General features: G+C 48.1%; 2 protein-coding genes across 2 annotated transcripts in view; one reads left to right on the plus strand and one right to left on the minus strand.

Annotated features, from left to right (window-relative positions):
* RETREG3 (reticulophagy regulator family member 3) overlaps window positions 1-12,670 on the minus strand; it is a 170,998-nt gene extending 158,328 nt beyond the window's left edge. Inside the window, exons 1-2 of the mRNA XM_063960032.1 lie at window positions 12,569-12,670; window positions 12,173-12,476 (exon numbers count right to left, since the gene is read on the minus strand). Of these exons, the coding sequence (XP_063816102.1) occupies window positions 12,173-12,405 (233 nt within the window). The 5' untranslated portion in view covers window positions 12,406-12,476; window positions 12,569-12,670. The remainder of the gene's footprint in view (window positions 1-12,172; window positions 12,477-12,568) is intronic.
* A 94-nt stretch (window positions 12,671-12,764) lies between these two features.
* The window catches only part of TUBG1 (tubulin gamma 1), a 101,377-nt gene continuing 95,013 nt past the window's right edge, over window positions 12,765-19,128 (plus strand). The window contains exon 1 of the mRNA XM_063960033.1: window positions 12,765-13,038. Coding sequence (XP_063816103.1) covers window positions 12,990-13,038 — 49 coding nt within the window. The 5' untranslated portion in view covers window positions 12,765-12,989. The remainder of the gene's footprint in view (window positions 13,039-19,128) is intronic.

A 19,128-nucleotide genomic window follows, 5' to 3' on the forward strand; every position in this document is an offset into this window, starting at 1 on the left:
ACCCGAATTAGTTAACAATAACTATGTACAATTTATGCAGATAATCCGCACTTGGGATGGGCGCCCAGCATCCACTACGGACTCCGAGAAATAGATTTATCGGTAAGTAAAATCTTATTTTCTCTATCGTCCTAGTGGATGCTGGGGTTCCTGAAAGGACCATGGGGATTATACCAAAGCTCCCAAACGGGCGGGAGAGTGCGGATGACTCTGCAGCACCGAATGAGAGAACTCCAGGTCCTCCTTAGCCAGAGTATCAAATTTGTAAAATTTTACAAACGTGTTCTCCCCTGACCACGTAGCTGCTCGGCAAAGTTGTAATGCCGAGACCCCTCGGGCAGCCGCCCAAGATGAGCCCACCTTCCTTGTGGAGTGGGCCTTTACAGATTTAGGCTGTGGCAGGCCTGCCACAGAATGTGCAAGTTGGATTGTGCTACAGATCCAACGAGCAATCGTCTGCTTAGACGCAGGAGCACCCATCTTGTTGGGTGCATACAATATAAACAACGAGTCAGATTTTCTGACTCCAGCTGTCCTTGCAATATATATTTTTAATGCTCTGACAACGTCCAGTAACTTGGAGTCCTCCAAGTCACTTGTAGCCGCAGGCACTACAATAGGCTGGTTCAGATGAAATGCTGACACCACCTTAGGGAGAAAATGCGGACGAGTCCGCAGTTCTGCCCTGTCCGAATGGAAAATCAGATATGAGCTTTTGTAAGATAAAGCTGCCAATTCTGATACTCTCCTGGCAGAAGCCAGGGCTAGAAGCATGGTCACTTTCCAAGTGAGATATTTCAAATCCACCTTATTTAGTGGTTCAAACCAATGAGATTTTAGAAAGTCCAAAACCACATTGAGATCCCACGGTGCCACTGGAGGCACCACAGGAGGCTGTATATGCAGCACTCCCTTAACAAAGGTCTGGACTTCAGGGACTGAAGCCAATTCTTTTTGAAAGAAAATCGACAGGGCCGAAATTTGAACCTTAATAGATCCCAATTTGAGACCCATAGACAATCCTGATTGCAGGAAATGTAGGAATCGACCCAGTTGAAATTCCTCCGTCGGAGCACTCCGATCTTCGCACCACGCAACATATTTTCGCCAAATTCGGTGATAATGTTGCACGGTTACTTCCTTCCTTGCTTTAATCAAAGTAGGAATGACTTCTTCCGGCATGCCTTTTTCCTTTAGGATCCGGCGTTCAACCGCCATGCCGTCAAACGCAGCCGCGGTAAGTCTTGAAACAGACAGGGACCCTGCTGAAGCAAGTCCCTCCTTAGAGGTAGAGGCCACGGATCTTCCGTGATCATCTCTTGAAGTTCCGGGTACCAAGTCCTTCTTGGCCAATCCGGAACCACTAGTATCGTTCTTACGCCTCTTTGCCGTATAATTCTCAATACTTTTGGTATGAGAGGCAGAGGAGGAAACACATACACCGACTGGTACACCCAAGGCGTTACCAGCGCGTCCACAGCTATTGCCTGCGGATCTCTTGACCTGGCGCAATACCTGTCCAGTTTTTTGTTGAGGCGAGACGCCATCATGTCCACCATTGGTCTTTCCCAACGGGTTACCAGCAAGTGGAAGACTTCTGGATGAAGTCCCCACTCTCCCGGGTGAAGATCGTGTCTGCTGAGGAAGTCTGCTTCCCAGTTGTCCACTCCCGGGATGAACACTGCTGACAGTGCTATCACATGATTCTCTGCCCAGCGAAGAATCCTTGCAGCTTCTGCCATTGCACTCCTGCTTCTTGTGCCGCCCTGTCTGTTCACATGGGCGACTGCCGTGATGTTGTCCGACTGGATCAACACCGGTTTTCCCTGAAGCAGAGGTTCTGCCTGGCTTAGAGCATTGTATATTGCTCTTAGTTCCAGAATGTTTATGTGAAGAGACGTTTCCAGGCTCGTCCATACTCCCTGGAAGTTTCTTCCTTGTGTGACTGCTCCCCAGCCTCTCAGGCTGGCGTCCGTGGTCACCAGGATCCAATCCTGTATGCCGAATCTGCGGCCCTCCAATAGATGAGCACTCTGCAACCACCACAGAAGAGACACCCTTGTCCTTGGAGACAGGGTTATCCGCAGGTGCATCTGAAGATGCGACCCTGACCATTTGTCCAACAGATCCCTTTGGAAAATTCTTGCGTGGAATCTGCCGAATGGAATTGCTTCGTAAGAAGCCACCATTTTTCCCAGGACTCTTGTGCATTGATGTACAGACACCTTTCCTGGTTTTAGGAGGTTCCCGACAAGCTCGGATAACTCCTTGGCTTTTTCCTCCGGGAGAAAAACCTTTTTCTGAACCGTGTCCAGAATCATCCCTAGGAACAGCAGACGAGTTGTCGGCATTAACTGGGATTTTGGAATATTCAGAATCCACCCGTGCTGTTTTAGCACTTCTTGCGACAGTGCTAATCCCATCTCTAGCTGTTCTCTGGACCTTGCCCTTATTAGGAGATCGTCCAAGTATGGGATAATTAATATGCCTTTTCTTCGAAGAAGAATCATCATCTCGGCCATTACCTTTGTAAAGACCCGAGGTGCCGTGGACAATCCGAACGGCAGCGTCTGAAACTGATAGTGACAGTTTTGTACAACGAACCTGAGGTACCCCTGGTGTGAGGGGTAAATTGGAACGTGGAGATACGCATCCTTGATGTCCAAGGATACCATAAAGTCCCCCTCTTCCAGGTTCGCTATCACTGCTCTGAGTGACTCCATCTTGAACTTGAACTTCTTTATGTACAGGTTCAAGGACTTCAGATTTAGAATAGGCCTTACCGAGCCATCCGGCTTCGGTACCACAAAAAGAGTGGAATAATACCCCTTCCCTTGTTGTAGAAGAGGTACCTTGACTATCACCTGCTGAGAGTACAGCTTGTGAATGGCTTCCAAAACAGTCTCCCTTTCGGAGGGGGACGTTGGTAAAGCAGACTTCAGGAAACGGCGAGGTGGATCTGTCTCTAATTCCAACCTGTACCCCTGAGATATTATCTGCAGGATCCAGGGATCTACCTGCGAGTGAGCCCACTGCGCGCTGTAATTTTTGAGACGACCACCCACCGTCCCCGAGTCCGCTTGAGAAGCCCCAGCGTCATGCTGAGGCTTTTGTAGAAGCCGGGGAAGGCTTCTGTTCCTGGGAAGGAGCTGCCTGTTGCTGTCTCTTCCCTCGACCTCTGCCTCGTGGCAGATATGAATAGCCCTTTGCTCTCTTATTTTTAAAGGAACGAAAGGGCTGCGGTTGAAAAGTCGGTGCCTTTTTCTGTTGGGGAGTGACTTGAGGTAGAAAGGTGGATTTCCCGGCTGTAGCCGTGGCCACCAAATCTGATAGACCGACTCCAAATAACTCCTCCCCTTTATACGGCAAAACTTCCATATGTCGTTTTGAATCCGCATCGCCTGTCCACTGTCGCGTCCATAAAGCTCTTCTGGCCGAAATGGACATAGCACTTACCCGTGATGCCAGTGTGCAGATATCCCTCTGTGCATCACGCATATAAAGAAATGCATCCTTTATTTGTTCTAACGACAGTAAAATATTGTCCCTGTCCAGGGTATCAATATTTTCAATCAGGGACTCTGACCAAACTACCCCAGCACTGCCCATCCAGGCAGTCGCTATAGCTGGTCGTAGTATAACACCTGCATGTGTGTATATACTTTTTTGGATATTTTCCATCCTCCTATCTGATGGATCTTTAAGTGCGGCCGTCTCAGGAGAGGGTAACGCCACTTGTTTAGATAAACGTGTTAGCGCCTTGTCCACCCTAGGAGGTGTTTCCCAGCGCTCCCTAACCTCTGGCGGGAAAGGGTATAATGCCAATAATTTCTTTGAAATTATCAGCTTTTTATCAGGGGCAACCCACGCTTCATTACACACGTCATTTAATTCTTCTGATTCAGGAAAAACTATAGGTAGTTTTTTCACACCCCACATAATACCCTGTTTAGTGGTACCTGTAGTATCAGCTAAATGTAACGCCTCCTTCATTGCCAAAATCATATAACGTGTGGCCCTACTGGAAAATACGGTTGATTCGTCACCGTCACCACTGGAGTCAGTGCCTGTGTCTGGGTCTGTGTCGACCGACTGAGGCAAAGGGCGTTTCACAGCCCCTGACGGTGTTTGAGTCGCCTGGACAGGCACTAATTGATTGTCCGGCCGTCTCATGTCGTCAAACGACTGCTTTAGCGTGTTGACACTATCCCGTAGTTCCAGAAATAAAGGCATCCATTCTGGTGTCGACTCCCTAGGGGGTGACATCCTCATATTTGGCAATTGCTCCGCCTCCACACCAATATCGTCCTCATACATGTCGACACACACGTACCGACACACAGCAGACACACAGGGAATGCTCCTAACGAAGACAGGACCCACTAGCCCTTTGGGGAGACAGAGGGAGAGTTTGCCAGCACACACCAAAAGCGCTATATATAACAGGGATAGCCTTATAATAAGTGCTCCCTTATAGCTGCTTTATATATATCAAAATATCGCCATAAATTTGCCCCCCCTCTCTGTTTTACCCTGTTTCTGTAGTGCAGTGCAGGGGAGAGACCTGGGAGCCGTCCTGACCAGCGGAGCTGTGAGAGGAAATGGCGCCGTGTGCTGAGGAGATAGGCCCCGCCCCTTTTCCGGCGGGCTCGTCTCCCGCTATTTAGTGAATCCAGGCAGGGGTTAAATATCTCCATATAGCCTCTGGGGGCTATATGTGAGGTATTTTTAGCCTTTATATAGGTTACATTTGCCTCCCAGGGCGCCCCCCCCCCCCAGCGCCCTGCACCCTCAGTGACTGCGTGTGAAGTGTGCTGAGAGGAAAATGGCGCACAGCTGCAGTGCTGTGCGCTACCTTTAGAAGACTGCAGGAGTCTTCAGCCGCCGATTCTGGACCTCTTCTGACTTCAGCATCTGCAAGGGGGCCGGCGGCGCGGCTCCGGTGACCATCCAGGCTGTACCTGTGATCGTCCCTCTGGAGCTGATGTCCAGTAGCCAAGAAGCCAATCCATCCTGCACGCAGGTGAGTTCACTTCTTCTCCCCTCAGTCCCTCGTTGCAGTGATCCTGTTGCCAGCAGGACTCACTGTAAAATAAAAAACCTAAGCTAAACTTTTTCTAAGCAGCTCTTTAGGAGAGCCACCTAGATTGCACCCTTCTCGGCCGGGCACAAAAATCTAACTGGAGTCTGGAGGAGGGTCATAGGGGGAGGAGCCAGTGCACACCACCTGATCTGGAAAAGCTTTACTTTTTGTGCCCTGTCTCCTGCGGAGCCGCTATTCCCCATGGTCCTTTCAGGAACCCCAGCATCCACTAGGACTATAGAGAAACCTTCTTTTGTTCCGTGTCCAGAATCATGCCTAAGAACGAAAGCAGAGTTGTTGGAACCAACTGTGACTTTGGAAGATTCAGAATCCAGCCATGTTGCTGCAGCACTCTCAGGGAGAGCGCCACGCTTTTCAACAACTGATCTCTCGATCTCGCCTTTATCAGGAGATCATCCAAGTACGGGATAATTGTGACTCCCTGCCTGCGCAGGAGCACCATCATTTCCGCCATTACCTTGGTGAAAATCCTCGGGGCCGTGGAAAGCCCAAACGGCTACGTCTGAAACTGGTAATGACAGTCCTGTACAGCGAATCTCAGGTACGCCTGATGAGGGGGATATATGGGGACATGAAGGTATGCGTCCTTTATGTCCAGTGACACCATAAAATCCCCCCCCCCCCCCCCTTCCAGGCTGGAGATAACTGCCCGGAGTGATTACATCTTGAATTTGAACTTTTTCTAGTACAGGTTTAGGGATTTCAAATTTAGAATGGGTCTGACCGAGCCATCCGGTTTCGGGACCACAAATAGGGTTGAATAATACATCTTCCCCTGTTGAACTAGGGGAACCTTGACAACCACTTGTTGTTGACAGTTTTTGAATTGCAGCTAAAACTAACTCCCTCTCTGGGGGAGAAGCCGGTAGAGCAGATTTGAAAAACCGGGCCTTGGGATACGATTTCCAATGCCCAAGGATCCACGTCTGACTGAACCCAGACGTGGCTGAAGAGTCGAAGACGTGCCCCCATTGGCGCAGACTCCCTCAGTGGAGCCCCAGCGTCATGCGGTGGATTTAGTAGAAGCCGGGGAGGACTTCTGCTCCTGGGAACTAGCCGTAGCAGGCTGCTTTTTCCCTCTTCCCTTACCTCTGGCGAGGTGGAAGAGCCCCGACCTCTTCTGGAGTTATGCGACCGAAAGGATTGCATCTGATATTGCGGCGTTTTCTTTTGCTGTGGGGAAACATAAGGTAAAAAAGTAGATTTACCCGCGGCAGCTGTGGAAACCAGGTCCGCGAGACCTTCCCCAAATAAATCCTCACCTTTGTAAGGCAAAACTTCCATATGCTTCTTTGAGTCGGCATCACCCGTCCATTGGCGGGTCCACAGGGCTCGCCTAGCAGAAATCGCCATGGCGTTGGCTCTCGAACCTAGCAAACCAACATCTCTCTGAGCATCTCTCATATATAAGACTGCGTCTTTAATGTGACCTAAGGTCAATAAAATGGGATCCCTATCCAGGGCATCAATGTCAGCTGACAAGGTATCCGTCCAAGCCGCAACAGCACTACAAACCCAAGCCGACACTATTGCCGGTCTGAGCAAGGCCCCCGTATGCGTATAAATAGATTTTAAGGTAGTTTCCTGTCTGCGATCAGCAGGATCCTTGAATGCGGCCGTGTCTGGAGACTGCAGCGCCACCTTTTTGGACAAGCGCGTTAACGCCTTGTCCACCCTGGGTGAGGATTCCCACCGTAACCTGTCCTGCGCAGGGAAAGGATACGCCATAAGAATTCTTTTGGGAATCTGCAGTTTCCTGTCTGGAGTTTCCCAAGCCTTTCAAATAACGCGTTCAGCTCATGAGATGGGGGAAAGGTTACCTCAGGTTTCTTTTCCTTAAACACATGTACCCTCTTGTCAGGGACAGAGGGGTCATCTGTGATATGTAAAACATCCATTATTGCAATAATCATATAATGAATACTTTTGGCCACCCTTGGGTGTAACCTCGCATCATCGTAGTCGACACTGGAATCACAATCCGTGTTGGTATCGGTGTCTGCTACTTGGGACAGGGGACGTTTTTGAGACTCAGGGATATATCTATATGGAGACAGTTCCCCAATAAGGCCCTTTGGAGAGACAGAGAGAGAGTGTATGCCAGCACACACCCAGCGCCAACTGACACTGGAAACCAAATTCCCGGACAAAACAGCGCTTTTATATAAATATACACTCACTGCGCCAATAAAAAGTGCCCACCCCCTCTTTTTTGCCCTCTGTCACCGTGTTCAGCAGGGGAGAGTCCAGGGAGCCAGCTTCTCTGCAGTGTGCTGTGGAGAAAATGGCGCTGGTTAGTGCTGGAGGATCAAGCTCCGCCCCCTCAGCGGCGGGCTTCGGTCCCACTCAAATTTTCTATACTGGCGGGGGATTCTATAATATAGTGCCTCCGCAGCCTCTATATATCTTATTAGCCAGTCCCAAGAGGTTTATAATTGCTGCCCAGGGCGCTTCCCCTGCGCCCTGCACCCTTCAGTGCCCGCTGTGTGTGTTGCTGCGCGTTACCTCAGAGAGGATCTGAAGTCTTCAGTCGCCTTTGAAGTCTTCTTTCTTCCTATACTCACCCGGCTTCTATCTTCCGGCTCTGTGAGGAGGACGGCGGCGCGGCTCCGGGACGAACGGCGAGGGTGAGACCTGCGTTCCGACCCTCTGGAGCTAATGGTGTCCAGTAGCCTAAGAAGCAGAGCCTATCATTTAAGTAGGTCTGCTTCTCTCTCCTCAGTCCCTCGATGCAGGGAGCCTGTTGCCAGCAGTGCTCCCTGAAAATAAAAAACCTAACAAAATTCTTTTTCAGAGAAGCACAGGAAAGCTCCCCTGTAATGCACCCAGTCTCCTCTGGGCACAGGATCTAACTGAGGTCTGGAGGAGGGGCATAGAGGGAGGAGCCAGTGCACACCCATTCTAAAGTTCTTTCTAGTGCCCATGTCTCCTGCGGTGCCCGTCTATACCCCATGGTCCTTACGGAGTCCCCAGCATCCTCTAGGACGTAAGAGAAATAATCTTATTTTATAAAGGAACAAATAGATAATAATAAAAAAGTCTTTTTACACACAGTTACCAGCGCTTTCTTTTATTTTTGTTTCTAATAAAATACTTAATTTATATTTAATTTAATAGACTAAAGTACCCTTTAATCTATCAGATAAGTACCCCTTTGGACAATTCAATTTAATGCAATTTGGCGTTCAGAATGGTAAACACTATCTGTCTACATGGCATTTTTTGCTTTGCAACTCATGGAAGTGTGCAGGAAAACTACGAAGCCAGGGCTACCGGGTCAATCCATAGCAAATGGTCAATTAAATTAATTGGTTGCATGGCCATTGTTAATTTTTTTTTTTTTGTGCGTGATGACCCCTATCAAACCCCTTTCAGCGTCCAGGGTTAACACTGGGTTGAACACAGTGTTAACCCTGGTCGCTGTGCGGTGTGAACGGGTTGCCGTGTCGATGCAACCCGTTTTTCCTTCACACTGAATGGACGGGCGGCGCTTGGAGATCATCTGGTCTCCAACACGTAACCAACCCGGGTGTGACCCGCCAATAGCGGTGTAAAAGGGGTATCAGCTAATAGTCAGAAACCACCATTACTTTATTTACCTTCATATGAAGATGGCAGCCATTTTTGTATCTTGGTGTATGACATTTTTCACTGTTGCTGATACTTGAGTATCTCAGCTCAGAAAAGTCATAGAAAGTTGGGATAAAAACCAATATTTTCAGCATTTCAGGCTACATTTTTGCCATAACTATTTCCCTACCTCACTTCCTTATGACTTCAATAGGCATTAACATCAATAGAAAGAATTCAGAAAACCAGCTGTAATTTTGTAGTCACATTTGCCACCAGAAGACTATACCGTAACCCTGTCACATTAATTCCTCCCAGTTATGGTTTTTAATGAACTAAATGTACAGAATGGTCCTTACGTGTGGAAACACTCCTATAAAAAGGATATGAGTAAGCAAATATTAATCCAGTGTCTACACATACGATATGGAAGTGGGGGAACACTTTTTAGGGTAGTTTTCCCGCACTCCCATATAAGTGTAGACACTGAATTAATATTTCCTTACTCATTTCCTTTTCATAAGGGTGTTTCCATATGTATGGATCACCCTCTACTTTTGATAATTAAATGGAAGCATATTATAGATCTATAACATTTATATTTATTAATAGAAAGGCAGCAGAGCACTACCAGCAAGCCGGTTGTACTATAATGTAATATAATGATAACGCATGACTAAAACATAAAGCCCTTCGATATCACACAGCAGTAGGGAGTCCAAGCTGAAGCAGTTAAAGTGTTTCATGCACCCAATTATGCTGGCAATACCAGGAAAAAACAAAACAAAAACAGTGGTTTTATCGGGCAGTTAATTATATCATTAATATAAACAAAGTATACCACCAGAAATCAGCATAAAGGCAGGGGCTAAGCAGTTTACATGTGCAATTATTATAACTAGTATTTTGGATCTGTCATAGATTGGATTGCTAGTTATATTGCCTGGCATTGCAGTGGGGAGCGGGGGTTCCCTGCGTCTCTCACCCCTATACACCTCTCCCCTGTCTTTCTGTTTCTCAATTCTCTGTCCCCCTCACCTCGCCCTAACCCCATGCCTACCTTTCTCCCTGTCTTATCTGTCCCGCTATCCATCCCCATCTACAGGTATAATATTGGTATGTAGTCAAAAGGCCGACGCCTCAATGTTGGCAGTTCTGACAACATTGTCAGAATGGCAACATTAGGGTTAGGCTGTGGATGGAGATTAGGGTTAGGCACAGGAGGGAAAGTTAGGGGTAGGTAATAGGGATTGTTGAGAAATACTCACTGGAACACCGAAGGATCGGAGGTCTGACCCGGAAGTTAGTCACGTGACCTCCGGGACACCAGAAGACTCTGCTGGAGCTGCTACAGCCGCCAGGAGCAGGTGAGTCACTGCTGGGTCACCATGGAGAAATGTTGACACTTCATCACTGTCTACCAGGGATGTGCTGTAAGGTAAATGGCTCAGGAGGCACTGATTAGTACCCAATTTACACAGAATATAGGGGTTCATGTGGGCATTATACAAAGGTGTGGCTGGAAATTTGGGGAGGTTTGATCAGAGATTTGTGGAAGAGATAAGCAGTGCCTCACCTGTCATAGACTTTTTACTATAAAATTGATTAGAACAACACAAAGAAGATATTTCTAATATATTCTGTATTTTCATAAACTTTATATAGTGAAAACTCTGGCGTATACGTCAGTATGACAGGAAAGGCTCTGCCTCACCTCACCGCACGTCACTGCTGTCTATATGGTCAAAGTCAACATTATGACCATGTCAACACTTCGAACCCAACCCCTCAACTCTGTCCCACTCACCTCCCCCGTTTCACTAAAAGCACAGAAGTCTCAGGAAAAGTCATTCTCCTTTATTATATACCGTAATAATTATGAATCCAGCTAGAAACATTGTTATAATATGCAATAGTTACATCACACGTACTGTAATAATCATTACACACGTAGCTCATGAGAAAGATCCATTATGTTATATAACAAACAGTTCCATGTGCTGTATAATTATGGATCTGGATGACCAGAAAGTAGCATTAGGATATATTATGAACATAGTTATACAATGTTTGTGAATCTAGATGTTAGAAGCAGCCTATGGTTATGCCACCTACACATTTGCCGAGGTGTTAGAATGTGTGTGTTAAGGGCCCTACACACTGGGCGATAATACTCAAAGATATGAACAATCTCATTCATTAATGAACAAGGTACCGTTAATATATTTCAATGTGAAGGAACCAGCGATGAACGATGCGCGGCCCCGTGCTCATTCATCGCTGGTGCCCCGCCGCTTGTGCATGCTGGCCAATATGGACGATCTTTTCCATATTTGCCTGCACTGCTATGGAGCCGGGTGACGGGGGGGGGGGGGGGGGGGGGGGGGTTGGGGGGGGGAAGAGTAAAGAAACTTCACTCCCCCCGTCGCTGCCCCCGCCACCGGGTCACCCGTTGGCTGTATCCGCCCTCGGGCAGCTCAGCGGCGGATCACGCAATATGTAGGGCCTTTTAGAATATGTGCTGTAACAATCATTATCAATCTAGCTCACCAGAAAGCAGCAGTGTTAAGCCAGCACACATCTCTCCCGCCGCTCAGCACAGCGCAATCTGTGCTGAGCGTGCGGGGGGAGACGCTCACTTCACCCAGCGGGCCAATCTAGCAGCAGCGATAGCGATGCACGGGGCTGCGCATCGCTATCGCTGTAAGGGGTACTCACGGAGCGATCAGGCTGATATTCTAAGCAATCTAGTCAGATTGCTTAGAATATCGCTCCGTGAGTACCCCCCTTAATAATATGTAATACTTATCAGTTGTACATTAACTACTATCGATCTAGCGCCACAGAAAGCAGTGTTATGATACTATACAGTAAATATGGATTCAGTATGATATGCTGGCGGTCAAGTGACCGACTCCGGGATCCCGACAGCCGGAATACCGACGAGGAGCACAGCGTATCCCCTCGCTGGCTCACCACGCTTCAGGCCCGGTCGGGTGGTGGCGTAGACCACCACCCGAGTGAGGATTCTGCCCGCCGGTATTTCACCAGGTGTCAGGATTCCAGCGTCTGTGTCCTGACAGCCGTCAAAATGAATGCCACCCTATATTGTAATACCCGCACACGTACTGGAATGACTATAGAGCTAACTCAGCAAAAAGCAGCATGGTAATAATATCAAATAGTTGTAAACTGTAACTATAATCATAATTAAGGATGTAGCTCCTCAAAGAACAGCAATATATGTACTGTACTCTAACAAATCTGAATCTAGCACAGAACAAAGCTGAACTATGGTATTACTGTATCGTAATAGGTGTAACATGAGCTATCATATAGTATGTGTGTGTGTGTGTGTGTGTATATATATATATATATATAATTTATTTGTGTGTAACGAGCATGGACCTAGCTCACCAGAAGGCAGCACTATGGAAATACATATAATAGGTATATAGCGTGTGCTGTATACATGTAACGAGTATGGACCTAGCTCACCAGAAGGCAGCATTGAGGACCAGGTGGAGGAGGGCGCTGTGCCGGGGTCTCTCCCACACCAGCACGGCCTGCAGGTAGCTCAACACCGGCTCGTATCTCCCCAGGGTCCCCAGCAAAGCTTCATGTACACCGCGGACCTGCTCGTCCCTCTCCCGGGAAGCGGCGCTGCGTGCCCCGCTCCTCCTCATCCTCAACCCCGAGCTCTCGTCCTCTTCCTCTGCTCTCTGCGCCATCTTTAATTCGCCGCTAGCTCCGTCTGATCTTCCAGTCACCAGGTTGTCAACATTGACGTCACTCCTCGGCTCTGACGTCAGAAAATAAATAGTGAATTTGCTGAATGTAGATTTAGTAAATGACAGATCCCTGCAGGCGTACCGGTGACATCATCACACTCACCAGCAGCTGCAGCGGCGCAGTCCCGTGACAAACCGCTACTTCCCACCCGAGCCTCCTCCACCGAAGCCAAGCTTCCGAGAGCGCATGCGCGGAGTTGTCATCCGTCAAAGATCATGGTAGCCCCCACCTGCGGACACATATTAAGAGTGTCTTCCGTACAGCAACTTAGTGAGGTCATCCTCTAACCAGCCAATCAGAAGAGAGGGCGCACCTCGGGAACGCCTACTATCTGAGCAAGCCTATTCCGTACGGAGACGCTAGAGAGCGCGTCTGTCAAATCTAACATGGTGGCTTCCTTGGCGAGGTTTCTGTCGCTTTGTTATTCCGTACAGTGACGTAGCCGCTGCTGCTGCCGTTACAGGAGCAGAGTAGGAAGCGCGGACAGCCAGGCGGGAGAGAGGGTCAGAGGAGCAGCAGCGCTATGCCCCGGGAGATCATCACCCTGCAGCTCGGCCAGTGCGGCAACCAGAGTCAGTATCCTCGTATTAATGATACTATCCTATATGATGCTTAGTGTTTCATTAGTCTGCTCCATCGCTGCCAGCCCTTCATGAGGCTGTTTTTCTTGTGGCAATTTTCTAAAAATCCAGGGTGGGGGGTATGGGAGAATGTATGTATGGTAAGTGCTGTATAGTGCTAGATTGCAAAATCAACAATGTTAAACATGAAGCGTGTGTTACTGTATTACAGGGGCAGGGTACTTAATGTGCAGTGTGCTGTCCATAATTACAGCTGATAATTTGACTTTAGAAATTTGTGCTGCCAAACATTTTCCTGGGTACTGAGTTAACCCGGGTAAAGCTGCTTGGTGTTAAGGTGTCCCCGAAAAATAACCCGGGTTCAGTGACCCGGGAATTCAGCCCAGGTAGCTTTCAGGGTTTTGGGCCCTATACACTGGCCGAGGTGGCCGACGGACGACACTGCATGGGGGGTGACTCGGAGAGTGAAGTTTCTTCACCTGGCCCCATAGCCTGCATGCTAATATGGACAATATTGTCCATATTGGCTTGCAGGTATAAACGAGTCTGCACCGACGATGAACGAGTGTGGGGCCGCGCATCATTCATCGTTGGTGCCTACACACTGAAAGATATGAGCAATTTCTCGTTCATTACGGAACGAGATTGTTCATATCGGCCGCACACATCAGCCAGTGTGTAGGGCCCTTTAGACACAGGAAGGATCCAGGACCAGTTTACAGCATAGGAAGAGCCAGATTCCCAGCGCTTGTCATCTCCAAGCGCCAATAGAACAGTTAACACTGCACTCGTGTACAGTAGTGTGCTCTGGGTCTGACCCGCTCGTACCCGGGATTTTGGTGTGAAAAGGGGTATTACTAAACGAAAGCAACTTCCTGGTCTTAGGTTTGTTCATCACGTTTTATTTCATTTAGTACTCATGTATTAGATTTCTTCTTTTTAGCTAGTATCCAAACCACCCACGATGAAGCAGCCATTGCTTTTTCCTATAGAGAAGATGCTTGCACTACAATCGTATTTCCACTTCATGGGATGTTGTTAGCAACATCATTTTTGACAGGCGAAGTGACGAATTAATTGGATAAGTATTGGCGAAAGAATTATGTTTGGATTCAAATTGTCTGCACATTATATTCCTTCATTCCAGATACACATTCATTACACAATAAACACATTGGCCTTGAATATGGCGCCTTTGGCAAAACATGTAGATACTTTTGAGTTAATTCTGCAGTAAAAGTAGCTTTTTTTGTGTGTGTATGAAGATGACCTGCAGATGCTGAGCCTATACTTCCTGTCAGTCAGCATGACTGGGGATTTTTGACTAACTTGGCTGGCAGAGAGGCTAAAAACACAAATTAAATAAAAAAAAAATGTATCACCTAAGCTTGCAAATAAAATGATCATGATCCCCTAGATTGTGAGCTCCGTGAAACAGGGCCCTCTTCCCTCCTGTTCTCACAACTCTCTTCTCTCACACTTCAAATACATTTCTCTCCTGATCAGCGACTGCCTATATCCACATCTCCTCTCGCTCAGTGTTTATATCTTCCAACAGCTGCCTGCCCCTAGTAGTACGTCGATTACGCCTTCGCTTCCTTACAGCTCAGCTGTATTGTGTACTGAGAATTGTGGTGGTAATTGTTACCTGTGCACTGTTTTAGTTTTTCTGTTACTGTAATGTTAAGTCCTGTGTATGCTGTATTGTTCTAATGTCTGCCGATTGTACGTCGCTGCAAAACACTTGTGACGCCTTATAAATAAAAAATTTCTAACGTCCTAGAGGATGCTGGGACTCCGTAAGGACCATGGGGAATAGACGGGCTCCGCAGGAGACATGGGCACTTTAAGAAAGACTTTAGACTCTGGGTGTGCACTGGCTCCTCCCTCTATGCCCCTCCTCCAGACCTCAGTTTTAGACTGTGCCCAGAGGAAGATAAGTGCACTGCATGGAGCTCTCCTGAGTTTCCTGCTAAGAAAGCATTTTGTTAGGTTTTTTTCTTATTTTCAGGGAGCTCTGCTGGCAACAGACTCCCTGCATCGAGGGAGAGAGGAGCAGACCTACTTAAATGATAGGCTCTGCTTCTCAGCTACTGGACACCATTAGCTCCAGAGGGAGTGGAACACAGGTTCGTCCTGGGCGTTCATCCCAGAGCCGCGCCGCCGTTCTCCTCACAGAGCCAGAATAAACGAAGAAAGAAGACTACTGAGGTGGCAGAAGCCTTCGGGTGCTTCACTGAGGTAACGCACAGCACTGCAGCTGTGCGTCATTGCTCCCATACACCTCAGACACTCCGGTCACTGTAAGGGTGCAGGGCGTAGGGGGGGCGCCCTGGGCAGCAATAGAATACCTCTCCTATGGCAAATGACTATATACATGTACAGGTGGGCACTGTACATGTATATAAAAGAGCCCCCGCCATATTTTATTAAGTTTGAGTGGGACAGAAGCCCGCCGCCGAGGGGGCTGGGCTTCTCCCTCAGCACTCACCAACGCCGTTTTCTCTCCACAGCACCGCTGAGAGGAAGCTCCCCGGACTCTCCCCTGCTTGACACATGGTGAAAGAGGGTTTTAAAGTAGAGGGGGGGCACATATTTGGCGATTATACATTACAGCAGCGCTACTGGGTAAACATTCTGTGTTTTTTCCTGGGTCATATAGCGCTGGGGTGTGTGCTGGCATACTCTCTCTCTGTCTCTCCAAAGGGCCTAGGGGGGAACCTGTCTTCAGATAAGAGATTCCCTGTGTGTGTGGAGTGTGTCGGTACGCATGTGTCGACATGTTTGACGATGAAGGTTCACCTAAGGAGGAGGGGGAGTGCATGGTTGTCAGTTCGCCGTCGACCACGCCGACACCGGACTGGGTGGATATGTGGAATGTCTTGAATGCAAATGTAAATTTATTGCATAAGAGGTCAGACAAGGCTGAGGCTAGGGAGCAGTCAGGTAGTCAGACCATGCCTTCCCCAGTGGCACCGGGACCTTCTGGGTCTCAAAAACGCACTATCTCCCAGATTACTGCCACAGATACCGACACGGCTCAGATTCTAGTGTCTTCTATGAGGATGCAAAATTACAGCCAAAGGTGGCAAAAGGTATTTGTTACATGATTATTGCCATTAAAGAGGTTTTGCATATCACTGAAGAACCCCCTGTCCCTGACACGAGGGTACACTTGTATAAAGGGAAAAAGCCTGAGGTCGCTTTTCCGTCCTCATTTGAGCTAAGCGAATTGTGCGAAAAGGCTTGGGAATCTCCAGATAGGAGACTACAAGTTCCCAAAAGGATTCTTTATGGCGTATCCCTTTCGCCTAAAGTAGACAAGGCGCTGACACGCTTGTCCAAGAAGGTGGCACTGCCTTCCCAGGATACAGCTACCCTCAAGGATCCTGCTGATCGTAAGCAGGAGGTTACCATGAAGTACATTTACACACATTCCGGTACTATTGTTAGGCTGGCTATGGCATCGGCCTGGGTTTGTAGTGCTGTCGCAGCATGGACAGATTCCTTATCTACGGAGATTGACACCCTAGAGAAGGATACCATTCTGATGACCCTAGAGCATATCAAAGATGCAGCTTTATATATGCGGGATGCTCAAAGAGACATTTGTTTACTAAGCTCCAGAATAAATGCCATGTCTATTTCTGCTAAGCGACTCTTGTGGACCCGACAGTGGACGGGGATGCCGGCTCAAAGCGGCATATGGAGTCGTTGCCTTACAAGGGGGAGGAGTTGTTTGGAGAAGGCCTCTCGGACCTTGTCTCTACTGCTACGGCCGGTAAATCGAATTTCTTACCTTATGTCCCCCCGCAGCATACTAAGAAGGCACCTCATTATCAAATGCAGTCCTTTCATTCAAATAAAAGCAAGAAGGTACGGGGATCGTCATTTCTTGTCAGAGGTAGAGGCAAGGGAAAAAAGCTGCACACAGCTAGTTCCCAGGAGCAGAAGTCCTCCCCTAACGTCTGCAAAATCCACCGCATGACGCTGGGGCTTCCCTGGGGGAGTCGGCTCAAGTGGGGGCACGTCTTCGATTTTTCAGCCAAGTCTGGGTTCACTCACAGGTGGATCCCTGGGCAATAGAGATTGTTTCTCAGGGTACAGGCTGGAATTCGAAGAGATGCCTCCTCGCCGGTTTTTCAAATCGGCTCTGCCAGCTTCTCCGTCAGAAAGGGAGTTAGTGTTAACTGCAATTCAAAAATTGTACCTGCAACAGGTGGTAGTCAAGGTTCCTCTTCTCCAGCAAGGAAAGGGGTATTACTCAACCCTGTTTGTGGTTCCGAAACCGGACTGTTCGGTCAGACCCATTTTGAATCTGAAATCCCTGAACCTGTACTTGAAAAAGTTCAAGTTCAAGATGGAATCGCTCAGAGCGGTCATCGCCAGCCTGGAGGGGGGGGGGATTGGATGGTTTCCCTGGACATAAAGGATGCTTACCTTCATGTTCCGATTTTTCTTCCTCACCAGGCGTTTCTGAGATTTGCAGTCCAGGACTGTCACTACCAATTTCAGACGTTGCCATTTGGGCTTTCCACGGCCCCGAGAATTTTCACCAAGGTAATGGCGGAAATGATGGTGCTCCTGCGCAAGCAGGGTGTCACAATTATCCCATACTTGGACGATCTCCTCATAAAGGCGAGATCTCGAGAGAAGTTACTGGACAGCGTGTCAATGAGGAAGTTGCAACAGCACGGCTGGATTCTCAATATTCCGAAGTCCCAGCTGGTTCCTACAACGCGTCTGACCTTTTTGGGCCTGATTCTGGACACAGAACAGAAAAAGGTTTTTCTTCTGATGGAAAAGGCTCAGGAGCTCATAGCTCTGGTCAGGAACCTATTAAAGCCAAAAAAGGTTTCAGTGCTTCACTGCACCCGTGTCCTGGGGAAGATGGTGGCATCGTACAAGGCCATCCCCTTCGGCAGGTTCTATGCGAGGACTTTTCAATGGGACCTACTGGACAAATGGTCCGGGTCTCATTTACAAATGCAGCTGTGGCTGTGGCTATCCCGGAACTGTCTGGAATCGGAGCATCCCTGAGAAACCCCCCTGAGTATCCGGAACCCTGTGGGACCTCTGTGGGACTTATCTTTTGATAAGTATATGTGACTCCTTCCATCCAGCATTTTATTACAAGCTTCTTTTAATCTTTGTTTGTGAGTGTACTTGGTGCTAATTAAATTGTTCATTTGCACATCAGGTTTTGCACTATTGCACTTTTTTATCCTATTACAGTCTTCTCAATCTTGTCACAAGAAAGAATTATGGATCTGATTGACTATTCCTAGCTGTGAACCATCTTTATTGTGATACGCTCTCAAAAAACCTGTGTTTGTGAGTTGAACATATAGAACATTAAAGGAAATCTCACGTTTTATTAGCCTATTTGCACTATTGTGTATTCTTTTTTATAGTTCTATCCCTCAAGGGTATATTCCCATCTGATTCAGTGATCCATGCTTTTGACTACATGTGAACTTCACATCTAGAATCGTTTCATCATTATACAGTGTAAGCGCAATTATACATTTTATTTACTACGTACTCATTTACAAATGCATCAAAGGATCACCCTGTCTCCCAGAGCCAGGATATCTCTCCTGTGGTGGCTGCACAGTGCTCACCTCCTGGAAGGCTGCAGGTTCGGCATTCAGGACTGGATCCTGGTGACCACGGACGCGAGCCTCCGAGGTTGAGGAGCAGTCACACAGGGAAGAAATTTCCAAGGACTTTGGTCAAGTCAAGAGACTTGTCTTCACATCAGCATCCCTGAACTAAGGGCCATATACAACGCCCTACGTCAAGCGGAGATCTTACTTCGCAATCGACCAGTTCTGATCCAGTCAGACAACATCACCGCAGTAGCTCATGTAAACCGCCAAGGCGGCACAAGGAGCAGAGTGGCAATGGCGGAAGCCACCAGAATTCTTCGCTGGGCGGAGAATCATGTAAGCGCTCTGTCAGCAGTGTTCATTCCGGGAGTGGACAACTGGGAAGCAGACTTCCTCAGCAGACACGATCTGCATCCGGGAGAGTGGGGACTCCATCAGGAAGTCTTCGCGCACATTGTAAGTCGGTGGG

This window comes from Pseudophryne corroboree, chromosome 3 (assembly GCF_028390025.1).
Source record: "Pseudophryne corroboree isolate aPseCor3 chromosome 3, aPseCor3.hap2, whole genome shotgun sequence".
In the NCBI taxonomy this organism is placed as follows: domain Eukaryota; kingdom Metazoa; phylum Chordata; class Amphibia; order Anura; family Myobatrachidae; genus Pseudophryne; species Pseudophryne corroboree.